Source organism: Papio anubis, chromosome 18 (genome assembly GCF_008728515.1).
Source record: "Papio anubis isolate 15944 chromosome 18, Panubis1.0, whole genome shotgun sequence".
NCBI lineage: Eukaryota > Metazoa > Chordata > Mammalia > Primates > Cercopithecidae > Papio > Papio anubis.
In genome coordinates this window covers 42,587,398-42,605,019 of record NC_044993.1, presented here as the reverse complement: position 1 = coordinate 42,605,019, position 17,622 = coordinate 42,587,398, and the positions used below count along the sequence as shown (strand labels likewise).

At 36.1% G+C, this 17,622-nt stretch overlaps 1 protein-coding gene and 1 pseudogene across 1 annotated transcript in view; one reads left to right on the top strand and one right to left on the bottom strand.

Moving 5' to 3' along the window:
• Positions 1-17,622, bottom strand: part of LOC101018926 (T-cell immunomodulatory protein) — a 202,296-nt gene that overhangs the window by 89,606 nt on the left and 95,068 nt on the right. The window contains exons 5-6 of the mRNA XM_031657927.1: positions 2,880-3,030; positions 1,262-1,370 (exon numbers count right to left, since the gene is read on the bottom strand). Of these exons, the coding sequence (XP_031513787.1) occupies positions 1,262-1,370; positions 2,880-3,030 (260 nt within the window). The remainder of the gene's footprint in view (positions 1-1,261; positions 1,371-2,879; positions 3,031-17,622) is intronic.
• LOC116271230 lies at positions 5,328-6,129 on the top strand (annotated as a pseudogene).

Here is a 17,622-nt window from a genome sequence, read left to right as displayed (position 1 = left end):
ATATCCTCTACAGTCATCTTAAAGAAAATAAAATCCTTAGGCATGCACTTAACAAAACATGTACAGGGTCTTTATGACAAACATGGGCTTCAGGTGGAGGATACTACTAGCATGGGTGGGAATTGGTTACAATGAACAAATAAGTAACACAAAGAGGAAAACTGAAGTCACATTTCTCACTGCTGGAAAAGATATCTACAAAAATAGACAAGATTAGAAGGAACCCTGAAGTGCTCCATTTGGATTAAAAATGAAATTACTGCAATGAATTAATGGTTATATAGTTAGCATATACAAATATAAATAGATGTAAACATAGTTACAAATGTGTACATTTGTGTGTGCATATGTGAATCCATACCTGTATTCTCCTAGCTGTGTCCACTGAGAGAACCTGGAGGAAATGACAACCCAGTAGCAACGAGCACACTGGGCAACCATTTCAGAATGTGGTTTTGAAATACTGTTCTCTACTAAAAGAGAGAAAGGTCTGATTTCTTGGAGAAATGTCTGATTCCAGGCTTGGGACAAGGAGGGTACAAGATGAACAGTAGAATGTCAATTGATGGAAATACAGAATCACTATTTGACAAATGTAGAAGGTTGATTCAGGCAGTTGTCAATGTACTCTAAGGGTGCTAGGCAAAAGTTTCATAAAGAAAATACTATTAATGTAATATCTGAATATTGCCCCCCAAAACACTAATGAATTACAAAGGGGAAAACAGTGAGTTTAGGGTAGAGAAACTTGGTGATCATCAACATGACCAGGTGAGCAAGGTTAAGGTCATGGTGGTAGGACAGGTCAACATCATGTGCTTCCTGACATGATGCACTGAGAAATGCACAGCATCAATTCTGCAACTCCTTGCAGCGGAATTTCTGCAAATAATTCATGACCTAAGTTGGGTAATGAGGAAACAGTGCTATCTCACAGAATGCAAAGCCTGGATTCTTTAAAACTGATAAGGACATGAAAAATAGGAAAAGAGTGAGGAACTGGTCCAGATTGAAGAAGTCTGAAAAGATGGGACAATTAAATGCAATAGATATTTCTGGACAGAATCCTGGGCCAGAAAGAAAAAATATTGTTGGGACAGCTGGTGAAATCTGAATGGGATCTATGTATATAGACAGTATGGTGTTGTACCGGTTGATCTGATCTAGAGGGTTGTACATCGGAGCATGTCCTTGATCTTTGGAATACATGGAGACAGGGGAAGAGAAAGAGAACAAAATTAAATGTTAGTACTTTACTCACCAATAACTTTAACAAAATAAGCATCTGCTTCAAAGTTATTTTTTAGTGTATGGATGGCAAAATCATTCTTTGTATATCCTTTACTTAGCACTACAATGTCCAAGATTCCCTGGAGGGGGAAAAAAAAAGCAAAAATGGTAAGAACAAACTATTAGACCAACTAAAAAAAATGACCATTAAAATGCATGTCATATTGTTTATAAAGTAAATGTAGTCTTATTTACTCATCCTCATGTTTAAAATAAAATCGCTATTAAAATATGTAGTATATGCACACAAGTTTCAATAGTAAAATATAAAGAAAATAAAAAACATCTGTAATTTTAGTCTCTGGAGATAATTATTAGCATTTTGGTATGTTTCCTTCCAGTCAAATTTGCATGAAGTTTCAAAGGCCCATGATGTGGACTTGCCAGACCCTTTCCAACCATCAGGGGGAGTACCTTTTTATCTACCTTTGCCACCACAGCATTTTACCATTTGCTTTCAAAAACAAGGAAGCTTTGCCAATTTTGCCCAAGGGAAAAAATGTATGCTCATTTAAACTGATATTCCTCTGATTCTTTTCATGAAGTTGATCATTTATCATATTTTTAAACATGTCAGCAACTTGGGTTTTTGTAGTAAACTATGTTCTATTTTTGCAGAGTATTTTTGATGATATCAGTTTGTATAAGCCCTTTTAAATTATGAATATTAACTATTTGACTCTTTCATATAAAATTTATTTCCCAGATTTAAAACAATTTTAAATTGTATTCATTATGTTTTTGATGTACAGAAATTAAAAATGGATTTGTAGTCAATTCTCTTGCTTTGTCCCCTCGTGATATTTCTGTCAATTACTTTTATGGTTGGAATCTGCTAACGAAAAGTGAAATAACACAAGATCTGATTGCAGGAGAAACAGGGGAAAACAAGGACCTGAATAATTCATATAATTGAGAATAAGCCTCTTATAAAAAACAAAACAAAATAAAATCAAAAATGGGGTAAATGGGGACATAAATGTCCTATTGGGCATTTAACTTTTAAAAATAAATTATCTTACTAGGATACACTGTGATACATTAATTCTGGAATTTAACATTGCTTTTTTCAGAATTTATTATTTTTCAGAGTGGTAAACTGGCATTTCACTTTAGAAAGGGGAAAACCAGAACCTTGAAAGCCTTTCACAAGGTCACCTGGCAACCAAAGTCAGAGTCACAAGAATCTGTGGAAATAGACGCTGCTCTGGTTCACAAAGATAAAAGTCAGCACTAAACTCATTCTTCTGTGATTTTGTGCAGATTCAAGGGTCTGTTATCTGTTGGCTGTAATTTTTTCTACTGTTGAACATTCAGATTTCTCAGTCTTAGAGCATGATGCTTTAGTGTTTTAATCCAAATATGCACAAAATGAGATAAGAGAGTTTTTCATATTTGACTGTACTGATCAGCCAATGTTGTCAATAGATTTGTTTCATCTGCCATTTAACATTAAAAGGGGCTTTCCTTAATTAACTCATTTGCTTTTGTTATGTTGTCCACATTTTCTGGTCAAATGGAATGAAGCTTAAGTGTGACAAGGTGAATGGCATTTAAACTTCAAACACACAGTGCAGGTCTGAACTCACATCTTCGTAAATGTCAAAGAAGGTGGCAACCATGGCATCCTTAATTTGATTTAGGTCTGTCAGCTCCCAGTAGACTTTGAACATTCGACGCGCCTCTTCACAGCTTGCATTATTACAAGGGACGTTCTCCAGTAAAAAGGCCTGCTGGTTGCTGTGCACCAAAGGAAAGGCATTTTGTTAATATAAGCATCAACACTCTATAGCATCGGCTCTGTAGTATTTCCTAGATTCAAAGGAGATGGTAAATGGTACACACTGAAATTATATGAAAAAATCTCCACATTTTTTGTTTACAGTACTGTCATTAAAAAATTGTTGGCTATCCCTTTTCAACCTTTGGCAAAAATACTCTGATTTTGTAGGTGAATTGATTGCTGGCTTCTTTCCTTTTCTATGGAGTTTCCAAGTCTATCCCTTCTTCCTCATTTACTACTCTATATCATCGACCCTGAGTTCCTGGACACTGTCATTATCTGTTTAGATGTGTATTACTTTTCAATGAATATCTGCATTTTAACTAGAAAGTCTCATAAACTCAAAGCAATGAATCTATAACAACAGAATTTCAGCAGCTCTCATAGGCGGTAGGGCAGATATTGCCAAGCATCTCTCAGATAAAGTAAGCATCACATGTTGCATAGCCATGAAGTCTTCCCTCTTGAATCCTACTCTAGAGGCATAGTATTTATGAGCTTAGATTCTGGAGCTAGATTACCTAGATTCAAATCCTGGCTCTGTTATTTGGCAGCTCTGTGGCCTTGAGTGAGTTATTTAACCTCTAAGACTCAGATCCTCATTTGTAAGCTGTGTAGTAAGAGTACTTACAGCATAGGTTGTTAAGCTGAAATGAAACACTGCAAGGAAAGTTACTTAGAACAACTCCTGGCATCCAGTTAGTACTCAATGAAACTGTTTATATTATCTTCATTTTTACTATAGAGTGCAATACAATGCCATGTAAAAATATTTTCTTTAGATACAGAAGTAACTTTGTAAAGTGTGATTTTATGTAATAGCTCCTATTTATAGGTGTTTTCCCCAAATATGTATATTCTTTCACTTTTCTCTATGCATATAGAAAATAACAGATGATAGGGCTTAAATTTTATTATTGTTTAATTTTTTCTAATAATGATTATTTTTCATTTTATTTTTCTTGAGACAGTCTCACTCTGTCACCCGGGCTGGAGTGCAGTGGCCGGATCTCAGCTCACTGCAACCTCTCTGCCTCCTGGGCTCAAGTGATCCTGCCACCTTAGCCTCCAGAGTAGTTGGACTACAGCTGCGTGCCATCATGCCCAGTTAATTTTTGTATTTTTTTTTTTTTTTTGAGACAGTCTCACTCTGTCACCCGGGCTGGAGTGCAGTGGCCGGATCTCAGCTCACTGCAAGCTCCGCCTCCCGGGTTCACGCCATTCTCCTGCCTCAGCCTCCTGAGTAGCTGGCGCCCGCCACCTCACCTGGCTAGTTTTTTTGTATTTTTTAGTAGAGACGGGGTTTCACTGTGTTAGCCAGGATGGTCTTGATCTCCTGACCTCGTGATCTGCCCGTCTCGGCCTCCCAAAGTGCTGGGATTACAGGCTTGAGCCACCATGCCCGGCCAATTTTTGTATTTTTTGTAGAGACAGGGTTTTGCCATGTTGCCCAGGCTAGTCTCGTGATCTTCCTGCCTTGGCTTCCCAAAGTGCTGGGATAATAGGTGTGAGACACCGTGTCTGCCCTCTAATAATTATTTTCAATAAATCTGTAAATAGAGATTTCTTTTGTTCATATGAAAATATTACTATGGCTTTGGGTGAGTTTGATTATAAGAAAGCAAAATTTATAAGTGTTTAACACAGAATAAAAACCAATGTTCCAAATACTCAACTTGGACGATGTCTGATAAATACATGATTGGCTTCGAACTATTTTTCCAGATGAAAAATTCCAAAACAAATAGTTTACCAGAACGATTCTTTAACAAATGAAAAAAATCTTTCAGACCATAATGTTTACTTGGAAAACTCTCAGGTGACTTTGTTCATGGCCTATTATAGAACAGTATTCATCCACTAGAAAGAATAAATGATTTCTTCTTTGTCTCCTGTCTAACAGTGAATTTTAAAATTCTAATTTATAAAAATTTTTCCTGGTAACTTACCTATCCTACCCTTTTAGCTAAAGAAATTTTCTAGATATTTCACAGAGAGGCAGCACACTCTGTTATTAGATTGTATTAAAACATGAGAACATGTGATAAAAGCAGACTTTCTACAACATTCTATAATCAATGCATCATATGGTCAGCATTTGAGTGAGCATGCATCCTTACTTCCCTTTGCAAAACTACTGCACATATCTCATTATTATAAGTCTGGCCACAATTTCAAATATACAACAACCTACAACAAAAACCCTTTTGCAGTCATGCAATGTAAAATGTTATTCCTTCTTTTGCCCACACTAGACATGGTGCTGGTCAGCTTGTTGGAGAGGCTGCTACTTGTGAACCAGTGCAGGTTTTCTGGACTCAAAGTTTATGCAGATCTGCTGGATCTGGGTCCAGGGAGTCCCAGTGATGGGCTGATCCTGGCCATGCCCAGCTGGGGAGTCTCAGATGAGCAGGGAATCAAAATGCTTCATGGAATCACCACCCTGGTCTTCAAGTTCTGGCATGGAGTCATAGTAGCAGCAGACTATAGGACCACAGTGGGTGCTTACATTGCCTCCAGATGGTAAAGAAGGTGGCACAGATCAACCCCTACCTGAAGCCATCATGGCTAGGGGCACAGCAAATTGTAGCTTCTGAGAATGGCTGTTGGCTCAGCAATGTCAAATGTATGAGCTTTGAAATAAGGAATGCATCTCTGTAGCAGCTGCCTTCCAGCTGCTTGCCAACATACTGCACCAGTACAAAGGCAGGGGGCTATCCATGGGCAACATGATCTGTGGCTGGGATAGAAGAGGCCCTGGCCTCTGCTACACGGACACTGAAGGGAATCAGATCTCGGGGGCCACCTTCTCTGTAGGTTCTGGCTCTGTGTATGCTTATGGGGTTATGAATCAGGGCTATTCCTATAACCTGGAAATGGAGCCGGTCTATGATCTGGCCCATGAAGCGAGCTACCAAGCCATCTATTAAGCCACCTGCATAGATGCCTACTCAGGAGGTGCTGCTAACCTCTACCACGTGCAGGAGGATGGCTGGATCCAAGTCTCCAGTGACAATGCAGTTGGTCTTCATAAGTATGACGGATCTACCCCATGAGAGAGGGTGATATGGCTGTTTGCATTTCTTGGGTGACTGTCATTGGTAATACGGATACAGTGCTCCATCTTATCTCTAGTGGAGGGGTCTTCAACTGTATCAATACTTTTTAAAAAAACTCTAGAACACTGACCTCTATGTGTTACCAGTCGTTAATGAGCTGCTGCAGAAATGGCTATTTTACTTTCTTGGATGTTAACATACTCTACTCACTACTTTACCTGAATGAATGAATGAATAAATAAATATGTAAATAAATGAATAAATAAAATGTCACTCTTAATTTCTGATATCAGTTTGAAAAGATTATAAATGTCTTAGAACTCACTAGCTACTTTGGTCCTGTATTGTGAAACATGAGGTTCGTAACAGTTCAGTTCTTTAAAATTCTACTGAGCTCTACAAGTAGAACCCAGCATCTTGCCTTTAAAAATAAAATTTGATGTAAGCCAAGGGGGGGAAAACCTTGACCATTTGGTTTAGAAATCCTTGGGGACAAAGACTCTTGCTTCTTTTTAGTCAATTTCTCTGGGTGTTCTTGGCAATTATAACTAATAGATCTTAAATTTTTTTATTCAAATTATTATAACAGCTATCATAACATTCAATAGGGAGATTTAAAAAGTCAAAATCTTTCCTTTCCAGGAATAATCAATGTTGATAATTTGGTGTTCATCTTTCTAAGCCTTCTTCTAGGCACATATAAATATGTAAATACATATATCCTTAAAAAAAAAAACCTAATTGGGTTCTGATACATATATTTTTCTATAATATTTTTCTTTCCACCACATTATATAGCATACACAAGGGGGAAAGGGATATAGTCTGATTGAGGACTTTTGATCCCTATATTGAAGGGTACCCTATAAGAAGGTGTACCAATTTAAGTCTCCCATTAGTAGCCTATCAAATTGCCTGTGTCTCCACAGTCTCATGTTTTTCTAATGGTTATTCTATTATATGGCTAAGCCATCATTCATTTTAACACTAGGCTATTGATGGTCAGGTTATCGCCAACTGTACTGTATTACACACACACACACACAAACACACACACACACACACACAGAGAGAGAGAGAGAGAGAGAGAGAGAGAGAGAGAGAGAAAGTTTTTCTTTGGGAACTTGTACAAGAAATTCCAGATGACAGTCATCTGGTCAAAGGATATGGATATTTTAAATGTCAACAGTTAAAGCTAAATGGTCCTCTGAAAAGCTATACCAATTTATATTTCCAATAATGTATGAGTGTCTTTTCATATCTTGCCAGTATTACTACCATTGCTTCTTAGTCTTGACAGTTGAAGAGCTTAAAAATGACTTCATTCTTCTGATGATGACAGCAGTTAAGTATTACATTTATGTTTATAAGCCATTCACGTTTTTCCAAAGAACTGCCAATTAAAATTATGTCCTCACTGATTTTTAGATCTCTTATTGTTAGAGACTTTAGCCACTTATCTGTTAGTCTCATATCCTTGTTTGTAAGATGGGAGTCATAATAGTACAATACCTTTAAATGGCTGTTGTAAGGATTGAATGAGAAAATACATCATAAAGTGTTCAGCATAGTGCCTGGTATAGCACAGTCTACATTTAATAACTGTGATGATGATGATTATTATTATTATCCACTGCTGTTATTATTACCTGATATGTTATAAATACTTCTTCCCAGCCTTTTATTTTTTTTAAATTTTGTTTATGGTACCCTTCACTAAAAGGTTTTTAATATTTATGTAGTCATTTATGTCTATATTTTTCTTTATAGTACTATAAGAAATGTTAAAGGAAGTCTATCAGGCTGATGGAAAATGACACCAGATGACACTCTAGATGTACACAAAACAAGGAACACTGAAAATGGCAAACATGTAGGCAAACAGAAAAGTTTTTTTCTTATTACTTAAATTTATTTAAGGAGAATCAACTGTCTAAACAAAAACCAACATAGTATGGTGTTAATAAGGTAGTAGATGTAAAATGTGTAATAAAAACAGCACTAAAACTGAAGGGGAGAAATAGAAATATACTATCATAAGGTTCTGAAACTACTCGTGAAGTACTATACTACTGTTTGAAGATAGACTAGGATAATTTAAAGATGTATAAACCCTACAGTATTCACTAAAATAAGATTTATAATGAATAAGTCAACAAAAAAGATAAAATAGAATCATAAAAATACTCAATTAATTTAAATGAAAACAGAAAGAGGACAAAAACAAGAAAGTATATTTTAACCATATCAGTACTGACACGAAAGATAAAGGGTCTAAACACACAAACTATAAGCTGTATGTTGTGAGATTGGATTAAAAAATGAAGACTCAACTATATATTGCCTACAAAAAAACTACCTTCAATATAAAGATACAAATAGGTAAGATGCAAAAGCAATAATAAAAGATAGATCACCCCAACGAAGGCAAAAAGACAACCCACAAAATGGGAGAACATTTTTGCAAATTATATCTGACAAAGACTTGTATCTGGAATATACAAGAAACTCTCACAATTTAATAATAAAAGACAACCTAATTTAAAAAATGCACTAAGTATCTGAACAGACATTTTTTCAAGGAAGATATACGAATGGCCAATATGCACATGAAAAGATGTTCAACAAAATTAGCCATCAGAGAACTCCAAATCAAAATCACAGTGAGACAACACTTCATATCCAGTACAACAGGTATAATTTTTTTTTTTGTTTGTTGTTGTTTTTTGTGACGGAGCCTCACTCTATTGCCCAGGCTGGAGTAGAGTGGTACGATCTCGGCTCACTGCAACCTCTGCCTCACGGGTTCAAGTCACTCTCCTGCCTCAGCCTCTGGAGTAGCTGTAATTACAGGCGCCTGCCACCATGCCCAGCTAATTTTTGTATTTTTAGTAGAGACGGGGTTTCACCATGTTGGCCAGGCTGGTCTCGAACTCCTGACTTCAAGTGATCTGCCCACCTTGACCTCCCAAAGAACTAGGATTACAGGCATGCGCCACCGCGCCCGGCCGGACAGCTATAATTTTTAGAAAAAGATAGATAATAACTAGTGTTCAAGAGAATGTGGAGTAATTGGAAGCTCATACATTGTTGGGAGACATGTAAAATGGTACAGCAGCTTTGAAAAACAGTCTAGCAGTTACTCAAAAGATTAAACATAGAGTTAAAATTTGACCCAGGATTTTATTCCTAGATATATTCCAAGGAAAATGCAAACATGGCTACACAAAAACTTACAGAGAAAAATGTTCATAGTAGTAGTATTTTTAGGGGCCAAAAGGTAGAAACTATCCAAATATCTATCAACTGATGAATGGATAAACAAAATGTGGTATATTTATATAATAAAATTCTATTTAGCCAAAAAAGGAATCTATTATACAAAGACATGGCTGAACCTTAAAAATATGCTAAGTGAAAGAAGCCAGTCACAAAGGACAACATATATTCCACTGACATGGAATGTTCAGAATCGGAAAATCTATAGTGATGGAAAACAGACGAGTAGTTAGCTGGGGCTGAGAGAACTGGAGGAAAGGGGGAATGACTGCTAATGGGTAAGGGTTTCATTTGGGGTAAATGAAAATGTTCTAAACTTGAAGGTGATGGTTATACAACTCTATGCATATTCTAAAAACCATTGAACTGTATACTTTAAATGGGTGAATTGTATGGCAAGTGATTATATCTCAACAAAACTATTACATAGGTTAAAAAAAGATATAGCAAGTTAAGGCAAATAAAAAGAAGGCTGGAGTGACAATAAGAGAGAAGGTGGACTTCAGAACAAAGAATACCACCAGAACAAAGACAGTCATGTCTCTTTTAATAATTGATAAACTAAAAAGACATAAAATCAACGAGGATAAAGAAGACTCAAACAATAATAACCAATTTCACCTGATTGACATTTATTGACCACAATCAGCAACACCAGAATATATAATCTTCTGAAGTAACATCAAATATTTATCAAGATAGAGCATATTCTGGATCCTGAAACAAGCCTCAATAAATATAAAATAATTTAAGTCACACAAAGTATTTTCTCTGATCATAATGGAATTAAATGGGAAAGCAATAACAGTTATTTCAAAAATTTCCAAATAGTTTTAAATTAAAAATAAAACACTACTAAATAAACCGTGAGTACAAAGAAAAATTCAAAAGTACTCTGAGCTGCATAAAAATGAAGCCATCAAGATTTGTTGTATGTCACTATAGTAGTATTTAAAGGGTTATTTATATCATTAAATACCTATAGTAGACAGTAGACAAGAAGAAAAATCTCAAATGACCTCAGTTACTTTCTTAAAAACCAAAAATAGAAGAGCAAATAACACGTAAATTAAGGAGAAAAAAGTAAATAGTAACGGAGAATATCAATGAAATAGAAAACAGGAAAGAAATAGAGAAAAATCAATGAAAACAAAAGCTGGTTTCTTGCAAAAAACAATAAAATTGATAAGCCTTCAGTCAGAATGGCCATTAAAAAAATAAAAAGAAGAAAAGGTAAAAAGTACCAATATCAGAAATGAGACAGTTAACATCACTACAAATTTTAGTGATTTCAAAAGGATAAGGGAATGTTATAAAAAACTTTGTGCCAATACAATTGATGAGTTAGATTAAATGGACGAATTCCCTGGAAGTCACAAAATACCAAAGCTTACTCAAGAATAGATAAATTGAAATTGCAGTGTAACAATCTCCAAAAAAGAAAACTCCAGACTGAAACGACTTCACTGATGAATTCTACCAAATATTGAGAGAAGAAATACTACACGTACTACACAAACTTTTTAAAAAATAGATGAGAAAGACATAGTTCCCAACTCATCCTATGAAACCAGCATTAAACACCCAAATGAAAGACATCATAAGAAAACTACAGACCAATATTATTCGTGAGGATAGAAGCAACATTTTAAAACAAAATTCTAGTCAATCAAATTCAATAATACGGTCATATCTTGATTTGACTGTATCTTGAGTCATATAATATCTTGATACAGTTCAGTGATCATTGAAACGTGTGCATTTTTTGAACCATGTCTCTGCTCTGTGATTACCAGCCAATCACATAAAGAGGACATATTTCTGATACGAGCGTGTTTCAGTGAACACTGTAGGAATATTAGAAATACTAAAATCATGACCAAGTTGAATTTATTGCAGGAATGCAAAGTTGCTTTAATATTAAAAAATAAATCAGTGTAATTCATTAGTTTAACAAACGAAAAAAGGAAAATAATACAATCATCTAAATAAAAGGCAAAAAAGGATCTGACAAAATCCAAAACCCATTTCGGTTCTAAACTCTCAGCAAACTAGGAATAGAAGAAAAATTCTCAACACTGTAAAGGGCATCTACAGAAGACCTACAGTGAACATCACAGTGGAAGACTGAATGCTGTCCTCCTAAGGTCCCTGCTCTTACAAGGCAAGAATGCCTGCTCTCACCACTCAGCAATGTATATACAGGTTCTAGCCACTGTAAAAGGAAAGAAAAACAAAAGACATCTGGATTGGAAAGAAAGAGGTAAAATTGTCTTTATTTGCAAGTTATATGGCCACGTACTTAGAAAAATCATATGAAATCTACAAAAAAATTACTAGAACTAGTAAGTTTGGCTAGGTGGGAAATACAAATACAATAGTCAAGAACAATGAAAACTGAAATAAAAAATACTGGCCAGGTGCAGTGGGTCTCACCTGTAATTCTAGCACTTTGGGAGGCCAAGATAAGAGGATTGCTTAAGGAGCCCAGGAGTTTGAGACCAGCCTGGGCAACCTAGAAAGACCCTGTCTCTATTAAAAAAAAAAAACAAAAAAACAAAATTTAAAAAAAATATATAAAGTACCAGGGATAATAGCATCAAAAATATAAACTACTTAGGTATAAATCTGACAAAAGATGGGTAAGACCCGTACAAAGAAAACCAGAAACACTGTTAAACAATTAAACATCTAAAATAAAAGAGCTATATATGCACTACATTCATAGTCAGAGGATGCAATATTGTTAAGATGTCATTTATCCCCAAATTGACCTATCGTTTCATTGTAATCCCAGTAAAATTCTCAGCAGACTTTTTATTTTTATTTTTATTTTGCAGAAACTGACAAACTGACCCTAAAATTCATAGGAAACGCAAAGAAACTAGAACAGCCAAAATAACGCTGGAAAAGAAGGAGAGCATATACTATCTGAACTGACTACTCATTTTAAACAACAGTAATCAAGTGTGGTACTGCCACAAAGATGGACAATAGATCGTGGGAACAGAAAAGAGAATGAAGAAATATACCCAAACATATATTGTCAACTGATTTTCATCATGGATCAAAGGCAATTGAATGTAAAATAAAAGTATTTTCAATAAACGGTGCTGGAACAATTTACAAAAAAGGAACTTGGATATAATGGATCACAGACCTAAATGTAAAATTCAGAACTCTTCAATTTCTAGGGCAAAACATTGTGTTAGGTAATGATTTCTTAGTTATGAAACTAAAACCATAACTATAAAAAATTGAAATACGGTACTTTCACAAAACTAGGTACTTCTGCCCTTTGAAAGACATTGTTCAGAGAATGAAAAGATAAGCTAGATATCTGCGAGAAAATATTTGCAAATAACATATCCAATAATAAAGGACTTGTATCCAGAATAAATAAAAAACTTTCAACATTCAATCATAAGAAAACAAATATCCCAATTTATTAAAGAAACTAAGGCTGGGCGCGGTGGCTCAAGCCTGTAATCCCAGCACTTTGGGAGGCCGAGGCGGGCGGATCATGAGGTCAGGAGATCGAGACCATCCTGGCTAACATGGTGAAACCCCGTCTCTACTAAAAATACAAAAAAACTAGCCGGGCGTGGTGGCGGGCGCCTGTAGTCCCAGCTACTCGGAGGCTGAGGCAGGAGAATGGCCTGAACCTGGGAGGCGGAGCTTGCAGTGAGCCGAGATCGCGCCACTGCACTCCAGCCTGGGTGACACAGCACGAGACTCCGTCTCAAAAAAAAAAAAAAAAAAAAAAGAAACTAAAATTAAAACTATAAAGAGATCTACTACAAACAGAACAGATAAAATTAAAAAGACCAACCATACAATTTTGGAGAAAATGTGGAGAAACTGGCATGTTTGGCATTTTCTTAAAAAGTTAAACATGCATCTTTCAAAAGACATAGCTACTCCATTCCTTGGTATTTACAAAGGAAAGCATATGTTCAGACAATAACTTGCACATGAATGTTCACAGCTGACTATTTGTAGCAGTCAGACTTGATATAGATCTAATTGCTCATCAACATGTAAATGGATATAAGCAAACTGTGATGCATCCATACAATGGAATATTCCTCAGGAATAATAAGCAAAGAACTAAAGATATATGTAAAAACATTGATAAATCTCAGTATTATTGTGCTGCGTAAGAAAATCCAGACATAAAAGAACAGCTATTGTGTGATTCCATTAATATAAAATTTAGAAAATGCAATCTAATCTACAGTGACAGAAAGCAGATCAGCAGTTTCCTGTGGGGTGGGGAAAGTGTTGATTACACAGGGTTAAGAGGAAACTTCTGTGAGTGATGGGTATGTTCATTATCTTGATTATGGTGATATTTTTATAGATGTATTTGTATAACAAAACGTAACAACTTACAACTTTTAAGATAAGTAATTTACTCTGTCAATTAAACCCCAATTAAGCTATTAAAAGTACATGAAACTCTCTTGATAAAAGCACAAATAACAACAACAAAAATAAACTTGACATCACCACCAAGTTTGTGCTTCGAATACTATCAAGAAAGTAAGATGACAACCCCCAGAAAGTGAGAAAATTTTTGAAATCATATATTTAATAAGGGACTTGTATCTAGAATATATTAAAGAAATTTTACAACTCAATAGCAAAAAGACAAATAACCCAATTATTAAAAAAGCAAAGAATCTGAATAGTTTTCCAAGGAAGAGATACAAATGGCCAACAAGTACATGAAGAAAGCTCAACATCATTAGCCATCAGACAACTGCAAATCAAAACCACAATTAAATAACACTTCACACCCACTCGGATGGCTAAAATAAAAAAGACAGGTAACACATGTTGGTGAGGATATAGAAAAAAGAGAATACTTGTTTAATTTAGATGGGAATGTAAAATGGCAAACCTGCTTTGAAATACAGTCTGGTGGTTCCTCAGTTAAAAACAGAGTTCTGGCCAGGGCAGTGGCTCACGCCTGTAATCCCAGCACTTTGGGAGGCCAAGGCTGGCAGATTACGGGCGGATCACGAGGTCAGGAGATAGAGACCATCCTGGCTAACACGGTGAAACCATGTCTCTACTAAAAATGCAAAAAATAAGCCAGGCGTGGTGGCGGGCGCCTGTATTCCCAGCTATTCCGGAGGCTAAGGCAGGAGAATGGCGTGAACCCGGAAGCGGAGTTTGCAGTGAGCTGAGATCACACCACTGCACTCCAGCCTGGGCGACAGAGCGAGACTCCGTCTCAAAAACAGACAAACAAACAAACAAACAAAAACACCCCCCCCCACCCAGAGTTCCACCTCTAATGAATATTCTACTCCTAGGTATATCTCAAGAGAAATGAAAACATGTCTACATAAAAACTTGCATATGAATGTTCACAGCAGTATTCGTAATAACCAAAAAGTGCAAAAAACCCATGTGTCCATCAACTGAAGGACGAATAATGAAATGTAGTATATCCATATAATGGTCTGTTAATTGACAACAGAAAGAAAGGAATACTGCTACACACTACCACATTGAAAAATCTTGAAAACATTATACCAACTCAAAGAAACCAGTCATAAAGTACCACATATTGTACAACTGCATATATAAAATGTTCAGAACAGGTCCAGTTATAGAGACAGAAAGCTATAGAGACAGAGATTAGTGGTTTCCTAGTCCTGGTGGCAGTGGACGAAGTCATAGGGGAATTGGAGAGTAACAGCTAAGGTGAGTGGGACTTCTTTTTAGGGTAATAAAATGTTCTAAAATTGCTTGTGATGATGGATGCACAACGATATGAATACTTTTTTTTTTTTTTTTCCTGAGTGAAGTCCAGCTCTGTCGCCCAGGCTGGAGTACAGTGGTGAGATCTCGGTTCACTGCAACCTCTGCCTCCCAGGTTCAAGCGATTCTCCTGCTTTAGCCTTCTGAGTAGCCACCATGCCTAGCTAAATTTTGCATTTTTAGTAGAGACGGGGTTTCACTATGTTGGCCAGGCTGGTCTCGAACTCCTGACCTCAAGTGATCTGCCTGCCTCAGCCTCCCAAAGTGCTGGGATTATAGGCGTGAGCCGCTGCGCCCAGCCTGAATACACTTATAAAAGCCACTAAATTGTATACAGTAAATGGGTGAATTGTATGGTGTGTGAATTATATCTCAACAAAGCAGTTAATACAAAAGTTAACTGCAAAACATTTCAACATATTTAAAAAACCCATGGTAAATGTTTAAGTGACATAATGTGTAAAATGTACATATTAAATGTTGCTTCTCTGAATACCCCAATATTTGTATATCTAGTATGTACTTTTTTGAGGCTGGTTTTAATTTATCTTCAAAGGTTGTAACATTGGTGGTGTTACTCAATGCACTACCACTTGACGAGGCCTGGGTTATTCTAGGTTGTTAATGTGCTATGAGCAACTGTCTTATTTCTCATTAACAGAGGTAGCTGATGGATCATTTAACTTAAAGTTTGATTTTCTTCTTGGCTGCCCTTAGAGCTCATGTCCATTTTAGTCATTTCTATATTCAGTGAGTTCTCCTCTTCTAGATTGTCTTTAACTTTCTTCCTTAATTCCCCAATTTCATTATCAGCCTAGATTCAAATGAAAAGAGCTTCAATGTGGGGATATGTCTGACTTACTATGTAAACCTTGGGAAAGCCAGTTTTACATGGAGAAGAAAAACAAATTAAGAAGAAACACAAATAAGGCCATTAGGAATCCTCTAAACATGAGACATTAAAAACAATGATGCTCTGAAACCCATGCTGCTATGGTAAGTGCAGAATGCTTAGCTAAGCTGATAGAAAACTTTCACTTTGAAATACTAAATATTATTGAAGTGTTTTGCAACACATGCTACTGACAACAAGAAATAGTCAAAGGCAATTAATTGATATTTACAATAAAGTTCACTTTATCTCTGGGCAAATGCAATCCATTTATCCCCAGTCAGTGTCTAGGATATGTGACTCAGTGGGAGTGATAGTACATGTTACCTGAATGAAAAAAGGAAGTGAGCATCTTTTGTAGAGGAAGGCCAATGGAAAGGGAAACCTAACGGAATATAACACTGTGACTGTTGAAAAGTTTCTCTCAAATAGGTGAGTAGAAAATATTTTGTCATGTTTTAATTTACCTATATTCAAAAGAATCTATTAGATTATTTATTTATTTATTTATTTAGAGATGGAGTCTTGCTCTGTTGCCCAGGCTGGAATGCAGTGGTTAGATCTTGGCTCACCGCAACCTCCTCCTCCAGGGTTTCTATGAAATATTCATTAGCTCATAAAAGGTAAGAAATCCATGTACTTTAATAACTATGAGACATAAGAATTAATCGGCTGGGCGTGGTGGCTCACGCCTGTAATCCCAGCACTTTGGGAGGCTGAGGTGGGTGGACTGCTTGAGGTCAGGAGTTCAACACCAGCCTGACCAACATGGTGAAACTCCACCTCTACTAAAAATACAAAAATTAGATGGGTGTGGTGGTGGGTGCCTGTAATCCCAACTACTCAGGAGGCAGGTTGCGGTCAGCCAAGATCACGCCATTGCACTCCAGCCTGGGGGACAGAGGGAGACTCCATCTCAAAAAAACAAAACAAAACAAAACAAAAACAAACAAACAAAAGAACTCACCAAATTTAAGATTCAATCTTACCATCTTGAGAAAAGTTTGACAACATGCTGAGTTAACAGAATTGCACACCTTAAAAAGGAACATTTACCCTATCAATGGAAGTGTATACTAAAAAAGTAAGATTAAACCAGGAAGGTATATAAAATCAGCTATTAAATCCTTTAAGAAGAGTACAGAACATTTAGACAATTAACTAAAACTTGGGCTGAAAGAAAGAACAGATATAACACAATTAGGCATTCTAGTATAAAAAACTGAAATCTTTTTTCCTTTTCAGGTCACTGTTGGCCTTGGGTCACCCCAAGTGACCCAATTTAAGATTTAAGCTTCACATGCTATGAGATGAAATTCTTTCTTATTATAATGGTAGCTTTAAAACTGCCAAACAATAGAATACCTATGATAATGAAAATTTATAGAAAATATCAGTAATAAACTCACACTTCTATATAAGGATACTCTGCTAACAAGCTGTTGAAGACATAGAGAGATGGAACTACAGTGGGAAAGGCCATGAGTCCAACATACGTTTTGTGGAACAAAGTTTGAGTAAGTCTGCTTAAATACCTTAGCCAT